The sequence below is a fragment of the Hyposmocoma kahamanoa genome, unplaced genomic scaffold, assembly GCF_003589595.1.
Source record: "Hyposmocoma kahamanoa isolate Upper Pololo Valley unplaced genomic scaffold, ASM358959v1 119, whole genome shotgun sequence".
Classification (NCBI taxonomy): domain Eukaryota; kingdom Metazoa; phylum Arthropoda; class Insecta; order Lepidoptera; family Cosmopterigidae; genus Hyposmocoma; species Hyposmocoma kahamanoa.
In genome coordinates this window covers 3,485,170-3,503,225 of record NW_020653409.1, presented here as the reverse complement: position 1 = coordinate 3,503,225, position 18,056 = coordinate 3,485,170, and the positions used below count along the sequence as shown (strand labels likewise).

General features: G+C 35.6%; 1 protein-coding gene across 1 annotated transcript; it reads left to right on the top strand.

Annotated features, from left to right (window-relative positions):
* Positions 1-980: 980 nt before the first annotated feature.
* On the top strand, positions 981-17,269 carry LOC113240003 (ribonuclease Z, mitochondrial). Its single transcript, XM_026477197.1, has 12 exons — positions 981-1,002; positions 1,090-1,258; positions 2,848-3,034; positions 3,256-3,377; positions 3,770-3,942; positions 4,092-4,174; positions 9,878-10,043; positions 11,878-12,013; positions 13,296-13,536; positions 14,133-14,290; positions 16,381-16,599; positions 17,116-17,269. Exons 1-12 carry the CDS (start codon positions 996-998, stop codon positions 17,267-17,269), a joined length of 1,815 nt encoding a protein of 604 aa, XP_026332982.1. The 5' UTR covers positions 981-995.
* Positions 17,270-18,056: the final 787 nt, after the last annotated feature.

The window sequence follows — 18,056 nt, the reverse complement described above, 5'->3', positions numbered from 1 at the left end:
AAATCATACTCAAGTCTTTGCCGTTAGGGTCGTCTTTCCAGTGTTTGAAATCATACTCAAGTCCTGAGGTCTACTCTCGATCTCCGTCCGAAACAATTACTGCCAAATAAGCAATAAAAAAATACTTGACCAAATGAAAAGACGCGTGATGCGAATGAAGCTTCATACTGGATACTTGTCTTTTAATTTTGTCGAATATTACTTATTTGATACTAATTGTTTCGCACGGATGTCGGACGCAGATCGAGCGTAGCCCCCCAGACTTGAGCATTGAGTAGAGTTCTGGAATACGACATACGTTCCCTAAAGTTGGTTTTTTTTAAATTCATTAAGGCTTTGGCAAAGCCATCAGCCTAAACATGAAGTTTAAATATGTTTCTGTAAATATGGCCGCCACAAAGAGAATAGGCAATTTGAGGCGGCGTGCTTGGATTGACTTTTTTTTATTATATTTATTAACCGTATCGGCCCGTTTTAAGGAATCCCGTCCTTAAAACGGGCCGATACGGTTATTTTATTTCGAGATTCGTATAATTTCGCGTTTTAATCTTCGATTAAGGCACAATAGCACTATCCTATTCCACTTTAAACTAGATTTCACAAAATAATTGAAAGTCAAAATAAAAACGACACTTTTCCCTCCAAAAGGTCCGAGCGAATCTCTCTCTAAAGTTGCTATCTAGTGAAGTGTTACCATAAAATTAACCCTGAGTCTTTAAGATGGAAAACTGTCAATCAGCAGTTGTAGTTTGTGAGGAGTGCACTTAGAGGATGGAAAAAATGGAGTGTAATGTTCTGTGGTTGTGGTTCTGTCATGTCAATGTCAAAGTAACAATTTTCTTTAAAAGATAAGTCAGTTAAAAGCTGTTCTAAATCTAAAAATGTGTCAATGAATTTGCAACTAAATAATAATTATAAAAAAAAACAGATTTTTGTAGAAAAGTGGGACAAATGCTCGTAAACTAGAACTAAATAAGTTATAACCTCAAAAACACATGTACGGTAAAAGTGTATTGTTTTCTCGGGTAGTTAGCAGTAGTAACGTACGCAATAGTGGTAACAATAGTAAAAGGTTGTTGGATTTTCTAGCCGACATGCCGAAGGCTAATTCCCCGAGAGTAGCAGAGGCACAGCGTCAAAGGCAAGTTATATCGAAAAAGGGGAATAAGTATGGCCCTAGCACCGTTTATCTGCAAGTCCTGGGCTCCGGAGCACGTGGAGCGCCGAATACTTTATATCTCTTTACAGACCATAAACGGTAAGCACATAATTGCGTTTGCATTATAGGTACTTAAACTGATATCTCCCTAATTTTCACAAACATTAATGTGGCTGAATGACAGCAGTTCTACTGCTTTGTGTACATTTAAAATATGTTATTAATTATATTTAACAAAAATATAATAATTTATTTCCTATTATCAATGCCATTATGTTAGAATGTGGTATTCATTCATTCAATTTGTTAACGTTGTGTTAACAAATAGTATTGCACAACAATGTGTAGTAATAAAAAAAACTGTTTTGAACAAAATAATTTTTAACAATGTTTTATTTTCGATAATGGGTGTTTACAAATATTGGAAATTAATGTATTTAAAATTTGTATATTACTAAACAAAAATAAATTAATTTATAACCAGTGGTCGGAAATTCCGGTGCATTTTTACCTACAATTTGGTGTTCACTGAATATGGAATGCACTTTTGAATCGTAAACATTTTCAAAAATGTTCAGTAAAGTAAATAATTGAAGGAAAATAAACATTTTTAATGTTATTTAAAATTTTATGTAACATTTAAATTATTATTTTGTCATATTTAAAAAGTTGACAATGTAAAAATATAAGACACCAAAAACAATTTCAAATCAATCATCAAAAAAAAACTAATGTGAGACTCAGACGTATTCACTAAAAACACGGATTACTCACGTATTAAGTCAAAATTTGCTCGACATGTTCTTGTTATGTTGTGACTGGTTTAAAGGGTAACATAAGTTATTCAAAAATGTATTTAAAATATAAAAATTGTAACATGTCACATCATTCTGACATTCCGGGACTCAAAAGCAGAAAAAATAAAAAGAAAAATTTTTAAGAAGCCGCTTCTATACTTTTACAGAAAATCACGGGAAACAGTGAACTTTAGGTATAAAAGAATCGGAATGTCCAACCACTGTTAATAACAAACTTAAATTTAACAATAAATATTGCACAACATTTCTTTTGTTTTATCCTAATTGCATCAGATAATTTAAGCTAATAGGTGAGTGAATTATGATGTATCTAATTTCATTATTATACTTATTATATTTTTGTTATATATAATTTTTTTGTATGTATTATATTATTATACTTATTATATTTTTGTTATTTAAAGTGGTTATGTAAGAATTTACCTTTTTTTCATCTGACTGGATGGAAAGTGATGATGTCGTTAATGATGGAGCATATAGTCACTTAAATAAAACCTATTTAGTCTTGCTTTGAAAAGACCCAAGTTATAGCACTCAGGGAATAATTTGAGCAGGCAGGGAATTACTCTGCATAGTCATTTGACATATAAATATGGAACTATGATGCTTTATACCATTCCTTTTTCCACAACTCGTTCATCTCATGGTCTCCTTTCTTCAACTCAGTAAATCTTTTTCTTTAAAATAATACACTACACTTTTAGTCAAAAACCTTATCTACACTCTTAGTCAAAAACATATCTACACTATTAGTTACAATGTCAGTTATAATGTGCATGGTTTCTTATAAATTTGCAATTAACTTAAACTTCATATCGTCTGACATTAAAATCTCATCTATTTCATTGAATTATTTTGTTTTAATAACAGATACCTCTTCAACTGTGGTGAAGGCACACAAAGGATTGCACATGAACACAAAGTCAAATTATCACGCCTAGATCACATCTTTATCACAAGTAAGACGTGGCGTAACCTTGGTGGTCTTCCGGGGCTTTCTCTGACACTGCAGGATGTTGGAGTACCTAAGATTGTTCTACATGGACCAGAGGGCTTGGTAAGCATACTTTGTTTATGTGTTTTGTATGATATCAGAATGTTGATTAAAGCTTTAATAGGACAATGTGGTTTGAATAAACATGTGTCAAATCGTTCAAATAATGTGTAGCTATAACTTTTTAATGTAATTGTAAATGTACTTCAAATTAACAAAATCAGTTGGTGGCATAAAAAAACCATAAATAAGACAGTCTTCAATGACTAAAATACTTGTTTCAGGATGAGCTGTATGCTGCTACAAAAAGATTTGTAATTATGAAAGACATGCAGGTGAGCATGGCACCCTGTGGACCAAACGATGATTTTGAAGACTCAGTCATGACCGTCAGATATGTTCAATTGTGAGTTATAATAATAATATTTATGTGTAAAGCATGAGTACAAATGAATACTAAATAGGTTTCTATTAGAAGATAGAATTGTGAAGTCTTGGCGCTGACAGTTGTGTTGTATGGTAATCAATGTAGTAGCAGTCTATATGCAACTATGTGTAAGAGTTTTTGAAAAAAAGTACTTAAACACAGACAGATTCCACATGGAAAGCCAATGGAGATGATAATGTCCATATTTATTTCATGCTCTTCTATTTTGAATAGTACTGTATTACATTCAGTTAATATGTCTATGGGTCAAAACTGACCCGTAGCAATAATTAATTAGTATCGGACACATGTCCTGTACCTGGAATTCGGCTTAATCACTTAATCAGTTGACATTTAATTTTTCTGAACAGAGGGCCTAATGACGACATTCTGTCAAAAGAAATAAGACCACCAGCGAAAAGGCCAAAACAGGATGTGCACGAGAGAGAATTGGAAAAGTTCTGTCGTGACAACACTGATTACTACCAGTCGGAATGTGTTGAGTCACGGAAACCCAAATCCGCGAAAGGACCTTCTAAAGTTGGTAAGTTAAATATATTGTATAATAATATATACAAATACCACAAATAGTACTTCCATTCGCCAATAGATGGCATTCAAAGTATTTTCAATCTATAGGTGGCGTAATTTATTTGCGAATATGAGTTTCGTGAACTTACATTTCTTTTACAGACACTGTAAAGAAGACTGATCAAGTTCTGCATGACTTGCAGAAGAAAAGTCACTGTACTCTTGCTTATATCTGTACTCTGAAGGTGAGAGATGTAGAATAATAAATATTTTAGTTGCAAAGTTCCCAGCTGAGTGAGAAGGTTCATAAATCTCTCACAAGATGTCGCTTACGGCGCGGCGTTGAAAGCCGAAAACTTGTTGACTCGACCTATAGCTCAGAGTTGTGGTACAGCGTGGTCGCCGATTCAAATCCTGTTGGGTCGAAGGAATTTTTCTTTGTGTTCGATCCTTCTATTAATAATTATAACAAAGTAGTAGAGTTAATTCACAAAAAAATATATCAGGAATAAATATTTAATTTTGGACTACAATGATCAATATAAAATATACAGGTTGCAACAAAAAGCGACCAACACATTTCAGTTAAGGATTTTACTGATAATTCCAACAACTGTGGCATAAAAATAATTGTTATTTTGAATAATTTTTATTTAAAACAGAAACGCTGCAATGGCGCGACTGTAGCGCTACAGCCGTGCCATTACTAATTTTCGTACAATATTTAGAAGCGCAGCTGCAGCGCCACAATCGCGCTACTTTTGCAAAGTAGATAGAAAGTGCCACAGACGCGTCACTGCGTTGCTTCTACAAGCATCTTATTTGAAGACGTCCTAACAACGTCACGTTCTAAAATCTCATTTACACTAATCATTGACGTAATACCTAACACGATTTCGAACGTGACGTTTCGACGTTTAGATGCCTAGAGTCGGAAATTGTAGTAGTTTGATGACTGTGGCCTTTAAGGTATTGTAAAAAAAACTTTGATGACAGTAAATAGAAAACAAAGAAAAGAGTCTTAAAAAGCTGTTTTAACGATGCTATTGAGCCATTAATATTGGAAATGAAACTATTTTTTCGGATATAAATTATGTGTATTTGTTTTTTCAAACAAACCAACATCGGCCGTGACCACAGAACATGTAAAGAGACCGAAAGGTATTCGCGATTTAACGAAACGTATTCGCGATTTAATCATAGGCTTTCGACATGTCGTTTATTAATGATAAAAATATTTATTTTATTTTAATAATTATATTTATTTTTATGCATGTAATATTGTGCTATGTGGCCACATGAGTAAAGAAAAGGAACAGAGACAAAGCTTCATACAACCGCTGTATGACAGGTACACTACTACAAGTTTGAGGCGCGTTTGTGAGTGAGCGAAACCTGTTTAAACCGGCTCGGACGTGCCACAAAAACAATCTTATTTCAACGTTAGCTTAAAGTAAGCTTATTATAATATTACTCTTATTCGTACCATGACGAACCTGTCAACCAAGTAATGTATTATTGCTAGTGATTGAAAGAACGAATGATTTCCCAATATTGTCTATTCCTTACTAAAAATAGGAATGAGATAACGCTATTCGAACTATATAATGCCATCTCTTTCTTTTTTGATGATCCGAATGGTCTTTTCGTAGTATAATGTTTAAGTACTTAATGATATTTACATTCAGAGAATTTTGACAGTTAAAAAAATAAAAGTATGTAATAATAAAATCTGTGAAAATTACGTTGTTTTCAATAATTATTCCGCATTTTCATGAAGAAAAATATATAAAACAAGCTGAGTCTTGATAGTCACGTTGTGGATTCGGATCTATAGCTAGTGTCAACTGTTAGTTTCGCAAAGGGGCATATAGATGGCGTTGTCATAATTTTACGAACATCGCGTATTTTTACGTAACGAGAAACTCCTATGTGCTATTAAATAAAAAATAAACAAAATATTGAAGAGATATATTTAAATAAATAAGTTCAACTTAATTTTTAATCATTACAAATCAATATTAAGATAATAAAACTGAAAATAATATTGTTTCCATTGCATCCGTGCAACTATTTTATGATTGCTAAATTTGACATAAGAGCAATATTACTTTAATGTTAAAGTCGCGTCATAGTACGAACTGAGTGAATGAATAGTCACAAAGCTGCCAATAAAACATCATAGTTTTAACATTACAATAAGCTTACTTTAAGCGCATTATAGTACGAAAAGTCAATGCAAGGTTAAAGTAATATTGTTTTAAGAGGTTGTGGTAGGCCCTCAGGGCTGGCGATATACACGTAGCGCGTCGTGTTTGGTTGTAATTTTTGACATATAGGTATATGTTGACTAGTAATAACTTGTTTAGTCATCCTATTATTTTACTGAGTAAAACAAAATGTTCACATGAATTGATTTACTTACTTTATGTACATAATTTTTATAATATGTGTTCATAAAAAGTGCAAATATGGTTTACTTTACTGTGTGTAAAAATAATAAGATGTCGAAAAAAACGTAAGTCTCGTTTTATAGGTATCCCAAGGACTCAACTCGGTAAACAGGAACTTGATTACAATTTTTTAACGTCGTAAATTAAATTACCATAATACCTCAACATCGAAAAAAAATGTTTTACTATTGATCGTACAATCATGGTGGATTGGTTTTCAAGTCGTAAACGGTGCTCTCAGAAGCAAAAACAACGACAATTTAAGAACTGTTTTTTTTTACAATTAATGTCAAGTGATTGGTGTTTATGTTTTGAAATACGTAGGTACTGTCAACAGCACATCAAGCTATAAGCTTTTGTTCGGATATCGCCTCCCGAGAGACATGACAAAATCCGTCAACGTGTTGCTTGATTTGCTACCGTCTGCATGAAATGAAAAACCTGAACCTTCGCATTTTAATCGTGGGTTTAAATATATTATGTATATAATTCAATGTTTATTAATTAAAAAAGATGGTTCATGTCTTTTTTAAATATTTGAGACGACAGGAGTGGTTAAAAGAAGGAAGGGCGATATCTCCTTTTAAAATTTATTGATGATAAAACGAGGTCAAATCATAGAATTAAACAGTATTAATATTGGTAGTGACATACTAAAACATATGCAAAATTGTAAATTTGATATGCCATGTGAGCGCTTTCCATTGGATTATTTAAAAAGACCTTATGATAGATTTAGAATTACCATTAAATTAAAAGGCGCAACTAATTATTGAAAGACAAAAATGATAAAAAATATTTAGAATAAGCCATTTGTAATAAAATATGCTCTCATATCATACAATTTTATTGACTTAATTTTGTTCTCCTGTGCCAACCCTACCAAACGAGGTATAAATTTTGCACGCTCTTTAGCAGTTTTGTCTCTGTTCCTTCTTTTTTACTCATGTGATGTGGGTGCTATTTAGGTTGTCGCGTTTATGTAGTGCCTCTGATATTTGTCGAATTTTTAACGACCTCGGTGGCCCAACGATCTGCACTGTGGGCACTGGATGAAGACGTTCTGGGTTCGATTCCCGATGGGACCAATTTAGGAAATTAACTGTTCTAAAGTGGTTCTGGTCTGGTTGTTTTGGGAAGTGCCCAAGAGAGAATTCCGTTGCTCTGGCACTCGTGGTACGTGAATTTCCTAGTTTGAGACCAGGCAATTGGTGTGGTAGTCGGTTACATTATTAATACGTTTTCTGAGGCACATACGGATTGCTTCTTTAGTAATTCACACTTCTATGTCGGCTACGCGGCGGTCTAAATATCATCTATAGCGCCCTTCCCGACAAATGGCACTCTACGATGGTGCGGCGCCGGCTTGAAGCTGCATAAAGCTTTAAGCCGGTAGCTGCACGCGCGGTTCTGTCTGACAGTTTCGCCTGCTTAAATTTAAAACATGATTAATACTAACACTGTAGACTGTCTGTTTTTTGGTGACGTAATAAAATATCATTTGCAGGGTTGCCAGTTTCATAAAATTTTAAACAGTCATGTAATTGTTGTGAGAGAGAGCTTTATCGATAAATTGTGAAAGAAGGTAATACTGTCAAAAATGTCTGGATTGTAAATGTGACGATCTTCTAATTCCCAAACTTATTTTGTCTACTGCCCACTTTGACAATAAATTATTTTTTAGCGCCCCCATTGTTTCACTTACTTAAAAACCACTATAACTTCAAATTAAATTGATTATTGTGAGCTATAATAGCGGAGATTAAACATTCATTATAAACAAGACTTACTATAACCCGCAAGAGTTAACTTGAGACCTGAGCGCAGTAGGTAGTACACCGGCGCTCCAGTCTCAAGTTAACTCTTACGGCCTACACCTGCCAATGAGAATGATATTTGAAACGCAACTTTATAGTATTCAGACAGAGTAGCTTTTATTCAAAATAAAACAAACTTAATCGATTCTAATATAAAAAATAATGTGAAGGATGAATCTGATGCTGTTTAATAAGTTTGTTGATATCAGGTTCCAATTTACTCAAAAACAGCCGCAAGTCACCACGTTCGGTAACATGAAAACGATTTCTCTTTTTAGTAAGCAGCGTTGTCACAGCGCTAAAACCTCGTTCATACAAATATGACGATGGGAATGCTATCAAGAATCGTTGAACGATTGACCACAATCCTGGGTACAATTGCGGGATCGGTTTTTGTAGCCAAAATTTTTGGTAGCCATTTTGGAACTTGATTTTTATTTCTTCGTTCGTTGTCAATTCTATAAGTTCTTCTTCCAGCTAAGGTAATATTGCTGTGTTGACATTTGAAAACGGATCCAACACCCAGTCTGGTATTTCCAATTTGGGTTAGGGTTTGGGTTGGGGAAGTTAGGGGTGAGTTTGGGACTATATTGGGGGTGGGTTGGGGGTGTGGAGGGGGTAGGTGACCACAGATTATTGTACTGGTAACTCAGACACAACTTTTTTTTGTGAAACGTGCCATCTATCCCTGTTTTGTCAGTTCTACCATTTACTCGCGTGGCATTTTGGAGAAGAAATTATTGACTTTATTTTTTGTAATGAAGTTGTTAATGTTGTATTAGCTTATTACGAATCGGTCGAATCAGTACATTTGATATTACGTGAACTAAATGTGAACCGTATCCATACATAGGTACTGAAATTCCTTTTTTATCGGCTAGATGTCGCTCAACGTTAAGAAACTAAGAAACTGAGAGTTGTAGATATGAGTCCGGTTACATACTAATTAGTCATTCGAGTTTCTTTTTAACTGACTTCAAAAAAGGAGGAGGTTCTTAATTCGACTGTATGTTTTTTTGTTAGTATGTTACGCGATAACTCCGGTATTTGTGAACAGATTTTCATGATTCTTTTTTTGTTGGAAAGGGGGTACTTCCATAGTGGTCCCATTTCATTTTGAAGAAAATCATCCACCTCTAAAAGTGGCTGTTCACGCATGAAGATTCATTTTTATAAATAGCGCCTAGATTTTACTAAGGAGCAATTATTTTAATGGTTGATTTTGCTATTTCTCTGATCCAAGGCGTTTTTCTCTCCATATACTTTGAGTAGTGAGAACCGATTTTTGTTATCTCCAGTGTGTAGTCCTGTATACTGGCGAATTTAAGGATATTTCAATAAAACTTAGCAAATAGACGAAGTTCAACGTATTTTTGAGGTCGGTTTTTTTAAAACTATGATTTTATTTCCAGACTTAGATAGGCCGCTATTATAATTAGAAAAACCTAATGAATTTATTTTATTCAAACTTGTAATTAAAACATTTAAAGACGCTAACGAATTCTTTTAACTATAAGTTTGCCATTGTCCTTTGTCGACTGCAATCACTAGCTGCGTACAAGCGGGCAGCACTTTTGCGGAATGAACAATATAAAAAAACGAAATTAATTAATGTTATTATTAATAACTTTTAGTAGTAAAGGCTTTTTTTTATTTACTATTTATTATATTTTAACAGAAACGCCTGGGCACTCTGAATCTACAAAAATGCGTAGAATTGGGCGTTAAGCCAGGTCCGTTGCTGGGCCAACTAAAGAATGGACATGACGTAGTGCTGCCGGACGGTACTCTTGTCTTATCTAAAGACGTCAAGACCCCTGACGATCCTGGACCTGTTTTTATTGGTAAATTGGTATTCATTATTGGCCTCTTAGTGAGTTTGCTAATAGGATTTTAAAGTGTGCTAAAGACGTCACGCCATCGGTTAATGCAATCAAAAACACGCTGTTCGTAATATTTCACTCATATAATTTCATTTATGGGTTATTGATTGAATCTAATTTTAAAATTAATAGAGTTTTTTGTGAAAGAGTTGGTTCAGAGAAGTACACCAACGAAAGTTTTTGTCACGGAAGCGTTTCTGATTCACGCAACGATGCTGCCTCTTAAGCGTAACTGTGCACACGCAGGCACGCACGTAGGCACGCACGCACGCACGCACGCATGCATGCACGCACGTACGCACATGTTTGTTATTCGATTCAGCTTTCGTTGTGAAGCTAGTGCCTCTACCACAAGTTTACAGTGACAGTTGTCTCACGCTAGCATCGACAGTTGTCTGTCGCTAGCATTGGACTCGATCCGACTTTAAAAGACAATATTGTAATTTGATGACAAGCATGTAATTTCATTCACATCATGCGTACTTTTTATACGTATTTTTTTTCCCTGAGCGCTATAGGCACTACAGAACTCGATCCGCCAGGTTTTGTTTTGTGGCGGTCAAAGTTAGCTCCAGCCGCAGAAATTGGCAGTACATTACCGTCCGATAACCCGCCAGTCGCTTTTCCCGAACATGGACCCCGATTCATAACTTCGATATTTCAACCGAATCGTTAGATTGGATATCGTTCTCGAATCGAAGGGCGCTTTCCGAGCTATTCAGAATATTCGAGTTAAACATTCGATTCGGATTAGAACAATAGGATGTACGATAATTTTCATTCGATAACTGTGTTTTGAATAACGTTTGTAGCATTTACCGGTTGAGAAGTTCGAGTAATCGTACGGGTGTGACGTCATTTCCGTTCGGTTTCGAATACGACAGTTTGACGTTCGATTAGTGTTGTGAATAAAAATGAAAAGAAATCCGTACGATATCAAATCATAACTGAGTTATCGTAAGGTTCTGAATCGACCCCCTGAGGCCCGTAAATAGGTCCACATGGCATTTTTATTCATATCCATCGTCCAGGCCATGCGGCGCGTTACTCCACCAGTGGCGGGCACCGATTACTGGGATCGAGTGACTCCAGCCCCTGCCGATACCAAACCAACTGGTGGTGATGGATCGTGAGTAGACTGACCAGGGGGTCGATTCTGCAAACGTTATTCAGAACACAATTTATCGAATGAAAGTTTCCGAACGTCCTATTGTTTACAAAGCAAGAATGTAATATGGAAATCTCTTCTTATTTTAAATAAAGTCTGGATTTTGTTCAATTTTATTAATGTATTTTAATGCAAAACTAATGCATTCCTATATTTTACGCCTTTGAAGTCTTATAAAGGTATATAAAAGGATTTTCATTTTTCTTATAATCTATTTGACCGACTAACTCTGTAAAGGCTGTTGGATAACGATATCGTATCCGAACCCGAATCGAACGATTAACTCAAATATTCTTAATACGAGAACGATATCCAATTGAACAATTCGGTTAAAATATCGAAAAGTTCTGAATCGGTGTCCCAGATGTTAGTTTTATTATTATTATTATTATATGTATTTTGGACTCTCGCCTCTCCCAAGGCCTAAAAGATTAGTTTTGAATGTTCAAATGGGAGAGGCGGTATTCCCTGGCAATGGCACAGTCGGCCGGGGTCAGGGACTTAGATTCAAGAACCGGCGAATAATACGTGCTGTATTGTACAGAACCGCCTTCTGCATTTGTGCTGGAAGCGACACGCCACAGAAATCTAACCACCTCAAGCTATTGTTATTATTACTCGTTTCAGTGCTCGATGTGGAAGATATCGAATATCTAAAGGAGAGTGAGTTTTCATCGCACTTCGACGACGGCGTCAATCCAGAGGAAAATATACCAACTATCATTATACATTTTACACCGCCACACGTTTTCCACGATGCTCGGTGAGTGCATAGGCTACAACAGAAATTTACCCACTACTTTATGGGTTGGTAGCATTGACTTACAAATAAATGGACGCCGGGTCTAATACAAAAACCACGAAAAAAATGTCCCAAGTCAACCTATTCGAAATTTAAATTGTAATGTCATCGCAGTGTCGCGCTGTCAGTAGAACAAATGAAGACTAAAGCGGAGTTTGGCGCTCTGTATACGATTTTAGCGCCTTACAAGTGCGGACACTTTTTAGCGCGGACCCGACGTCCATATAATTGTAAGTCAATGGTTGGTAGGTACCAAACGTGTCAAGGATCACTTCTTCAACCCCTAAGTTTCGTCTTTTTTCCGCTATCCCTTTATTTATCTCCTATATTTATATATTTTTTTTTCTCTCTGCAGAGGTGTGTAGCTATTTTATATTATTGTTTACTTATTGTTGTTATGTATCGAGTTCTTAGGTTTTCGCGATTGTTACACATAGGAAAGGAAACTATTTTTCCGGATTTAAATCGCGTATATTTGTTTTTTCAAACAAACCCCGAATATATTATAATATTATATATTTGTTTGAAAAAACAAATATATAATATTATAATAGTGCCATGGTCACGGTTGACTGGGATGGGACCATGGGAACTATAAAGGGCCCGAAACGTCGGTTTGTTTGAAAAAACAAGTATACGTGATTTAAATCCGGAAAAATAGTTTCATTTCCTATGTATAACTATCGCGAAAACCTAAGAACTCGATATGGTTTTTATTATTTATTTATTTATTATTATTATTATTATTATTAATTTTTATTATTATTATCATTTTAGATTATTCTATGTATCTCATTGGCTAACTCTAAAATGTTTAGTGCTGTATACATCAGTAGCAACTTGGCACCTCATATGGTGAACGTATGTATATTTATTTCTAATATTATTAAGTTGATGGAGTATCTTTAATTAAATTAATTAAATAAATAAACCTGCTTACATGGTCTATCTGAACGACTCTATACTGATATAATAATATACAGCACCGCGGCTTAAATGGTGTCACAAGTCATAAATCATTACTTTTTGGTGGAGTAGTGTACCATGCTTTCGAGTAAACAATTTGGATAATTGTGGATTGTTGGAAAATTGGTCGGTGGAGTATTTATTCGAAAACCTAACCGTCATATTGAGCCAATATTTTTACTTGCCACATTTGCCATTTTTTAGTTGTGTCAATATTAAAGTGGTGTGAGACGTACAAGTAAGCACATACTGAAGGCATAATTTTAACACTCACCAGTTACCAAGCCTTCCTGAATCTCTTCGGTACGTCAACTCGTCATCTACTTCTCAATGAGCAGAACGCCTGTCTTGGCTCCGAAGCGGTGCACCGTACACAACACAAGTTGCATCTGTTAGATCCGGACATTTTCCCACTATTGAAGGACGTCAGTGTACCAGCTGTTTGGAGCGCCCATCCCCCGTTGACAAAGAGTACCAGTCCACTTAGATTGAAAGGATTGGAGGAACTAAAAAATAGGGTGAGTTTATTAAGAACTAGGGGATTGCTTCTGGCTGTTTATATATTTTTTCGATTTAGTAAACATTCCGTTTTCAAAGAATGCTTGATCGAAATTTAATGGGAGTTAATTTTTTGTTCTATTTTTAAAAACATTAAAATTTTTTTAGTATTCGAGGTATGGTAATGTTAATCTTCAAGACAAGAGCAAATGGTGTATATTGTAAATGAAACTCATGTATGCGGAACTATATCGCGTATATTTGTTTTTTTTTTTCAAACGGACCAACGTTTCGGGCTTTTTATAGGTCTCATGGTCAGGGCAGTCAGCCGCAAAAAGTGTTGCGTATAGAATCCGAAACGTTGATTTGGTTAAAACTAAATGAATACGCGATTTAAAACCTTTGATTGCCAATGTTTAACAACTAACTTAAGCATTTAAGGCAGTTCCCCTTCATGTCCCATTGATTTTTTTCGCCCTGTATACGTAAAATATTTACTCTTTCTTGCTTTTAATTAGCGGAAATACTGATTTTTTTCTTGTACAATACCCACACATCCTGCATGTATGCTTAACAGCTTTGGCTTATCGGTGACGGTATAATTAATCGTTTTTAGATTGCCCTCGCCCAGTTCCAGAATATAATCAACATGGAAGGTCCGTGTAAGGGTGACTTTAAACCGATCGCCACGCTAGAAGACAGCGAGAAGCTCGACATCATCGCCGGACGAACGTTGACTGTGTTCCATTTGAGACCTAATATAGAGCTTGATAGGTAATTAAATACAAAATGTAGTGCATGTTATGAAATCACAACCACGCATTACTCTGTACAAATTGTCACTCCAAGTGTCTATACAACCTCAAATGGCTTGGTTGATCCGACTTAGTTTGGTTTAATCCGACGATTCATTATAATAAACAATAAGAATGTATTATAATTATTTATAATTCATCACATTTCATTATAATTTATTAGACAGATACCAAAATTTATCAACTTGAATAATCTTCGTTACATAATCTGTTGGCTTGATAAATATCGGAACTAAAAAGCACGTCGCTTCACTACAATTCAAAATTAGAAGAGTCCAGGAAGTATTGCATTTTTGTCTGTGGTTGTTATTGATTTACAAATAAATGGACGACGGGTCTAATACAAAAACCACGAAAAAAATGTCCCAAGTCAACCTATTTAAACGTAGTTACATGTCAAGGAATATGAAAAAGCTAAAACGTTGAATTTAAATTGTAATGTCATCGCAGTACTGTCTAATATTGCTTGCTTCGCTGTCAGTCGAACAAACGAAGACTAGAGCGTGAATGACGCTCTGTATACGATTTTAACGCCCTATAAGTTCGGACACTTTTTAGCGCGGCCCCGACGTCCATATAATTGTAAGTCAATGGTGGTTGTATGTCAATAATTAGGGAACTTCAGAGGCGTTCATATCTCAAAAGTTAAATAAATGGTGGAACGGAGTATAGAAAGCTCACAACCAATCATGATAGGAACGTTCTCAACTAATCTAGAACGTTTGGAACGCTCTCGACCAATCATGAAGGTTTGAAACAAACTAAATCCAATAATAATGTTAGAATCACAGTGGACCAATCATGAACTTGTAGAATCCCCTCATTTATCGAAGCCGCACTTAATATCGACTTGTATCCGTGTAATCCTATAAGTTATTGCGAACTAGATTGTTTATTTGAGTGCACAAGTGTCTGACCTAACAATACTTAATAATAATATTTCCATATTTTGTGAACACACGTGCTAGATAAATTGAATACGCCTGCGATCATAATTTTTTTAATTACAATGCGACCGCTGACGACAATGAGTCGTCATATATAACTTTTGACATAGGCATGTCTCCGAAGTTCCCTAATTATTGACATATAACCATAGACAATAAAAAATGCAACACTTCCTAGACTCTTATAATTTTGAATTGTAGTGAAGCGACGTGCTATATAGCTCCGACATTTATCGAGCCAACAGATCATGTATCGAAGGTTATATACAATTTGATAATTTTTGGTACCTGTCTAATAAATTATAATGAAATGTAATAAATTATAAATAATTATGATAAATTCTTATTGTTATGATGAATCGTTGGATTCTTCTCCATATGAACGGGAATCATCGCTTGAATCGTCATTAACATTAATTGTTAATTCTTGAGTACACAAATTGTCAAACGTAACATCACGCTCCCAGTCAGACAATATCTTCTTTTTTGAACCCACTCACATTCACGATTGAAACTAGTTCATGAATAAAACCGATTGTTATAAAAAAATCGAATCGTAAACGCATTAGGATATCACTAATTGATTGGAATTCGAGTTGTCAAAAGTGAAATAAATAGTTGGACGGCGTATAAATACTCATGATTCTGGTTTTAACCGTCAAGGTATGAGTTAGTCTGAGGAAAATTATATTTTGCCTTTAATTATTTTATTGATACAGTTACAGATATGAGACACAATAGAATACAAAAACATTTTGAAAAAGCAATATAAATAAATAAACACACACACACAGACACAAACACACACACACGTGTGCGTACGAGCGTGCATGTGTGCGTACGTGCGTGCATATGTGTGTGCGTGCGTGCGTACGTGCGTGCGTGCGTGCGTGCGTGCGTGCGTGCGTGCGTGCGTGCGTGCGTGCGTGCGTGTGTGTGTAATCATTAGTAATCCTAACTACGTTTCTATGACACGGCATTTATAACTGGTTTTTTTCTGGCAACATTATTAATTGTGGGTGGCAATACAAAGAGCTACGCTTCATACATACGATTTCTCGACAAATCAGGAGTTAATTTATAAGTATTTTCTTTTTTACAGAAACGCCGAACCCAAACTCCACATTCAAGAGTATATAAAAGAAACAATGGACGTGGACGGGTTTGTTAACAGTCTAGAGCAATTCAGACATCTGGTGGATGCGAGGAGATACTCTTGTAATAAAACTCAGGAAGAATATCCCAAAGTTATGTTTCTTGGCACCGGCTCGTGTATACCAAGCAAGACGAGGAATACTAGCGCTATTGTATTACAAATTGAGTGAGTAAAGTTTTGATTGATAATAATACTAAAGTATTTATTTCAGAATCTTGTTCATAGTGTAGTAGGAGAACAAGGACCATAATGTGTTCATGTTTCTACCAGTAGGAGTATTTAGTAGAAGCACGAACCCGAACGTAGCTTTTGTATGTTTCTGTGAATTATAAAAATAATAACTTACACACTAATAGCCCCGCACTCTTAGGGAAACCCTGAGTTGCGGGTGCATTGGACACAAATAGACAACCAAAAATTACACCCACACCCACGAGAGAAATAAATGTAAGCCATACAAATATTTCTCCCGGCCCGGGAATCGAACCTGGGACCTGTGCGTGGCAGTCGTTGGTAACCGTGGTAACCATGGTAACCGTTCGCCACTGAGGCAGTTTTTGTTCCGAAGCTTCCCAATTAGGAATTATTGCTACATCAGTTTCAGTCAACTGTCTGATAGCATGTGAAATTGTGAAACGTCTGTTTTTAGTATAACTAATAAGGAATGCGTTCTGTTCCCAGTGACAATCGATCAATGCTACTGGACTGTGGCGAAGGCACATTCCTGCAGCTAGTGCGGTTCCTTGGCCCGAAACGCATCAACACTTTCCTTAGGTCTCTCAAGGTCATTTATATCTCACATCTTCACGCTGATCATCATATAGGTAAAATTTAAGCTTGTTTAATTTTATTTGATCTTACAAAATTATCAAAAATACCCAGAAAGGTAGAGTGTACGAAAGGATTGATACGATTAGATAGAGAAGATTTATTAGACGGTTTGTGGCAAGTGGTGATCACAGTGAAGACCATAAGTAGACAGGCGTGATGTACATATACGACGTGCTTGGAAAAACCAGAGTGAAGGCAATAGTTACAATTTATTGATTTAACTTAATCTTTGCTGGTGAATTTCATCAAAGTTTGAAAATACTTGTCATTTATGTATGTGTGAGTGCGTGCATATGTGCGTGCGTATATAAACATACATTTGATTCCTTGGTAATAGAGAATGTTTTTCAATACATTTGTTTTGTTTACCACATTAAGAAATCTCATAATCATATATCATAAAAAGCTGGGAGGTGCAAAGTCTGAGTCAGAAGCTTCATGGATCTCTCACAGATGTCGCTACCGTGATAAAAGCCGAAAAAAGACCAATACAAGAATCTGGAACAAATACTGAGCTTCCGAGCACACTGAATCCGATACGTATCAGTTCCGAATCCGAGAAATGACGTTCCGAAATGCCACAGGGATCATTTTATCTAAGCGATATTCTTATTTTCTTGGATTCGAATGGGACTTAGTGCACAATCGACATCCAAAGTGGGTTAGAGTTATCTAGATTTGTATAGTCTCGAATTTGGAACGAATACGAATTGGATGCAGTGTGCATCACTACCTCAGTTGGCAGACCCTAGTTTGGCATACAGACGCAGGTTCGAGTCCTGTCAGATCGA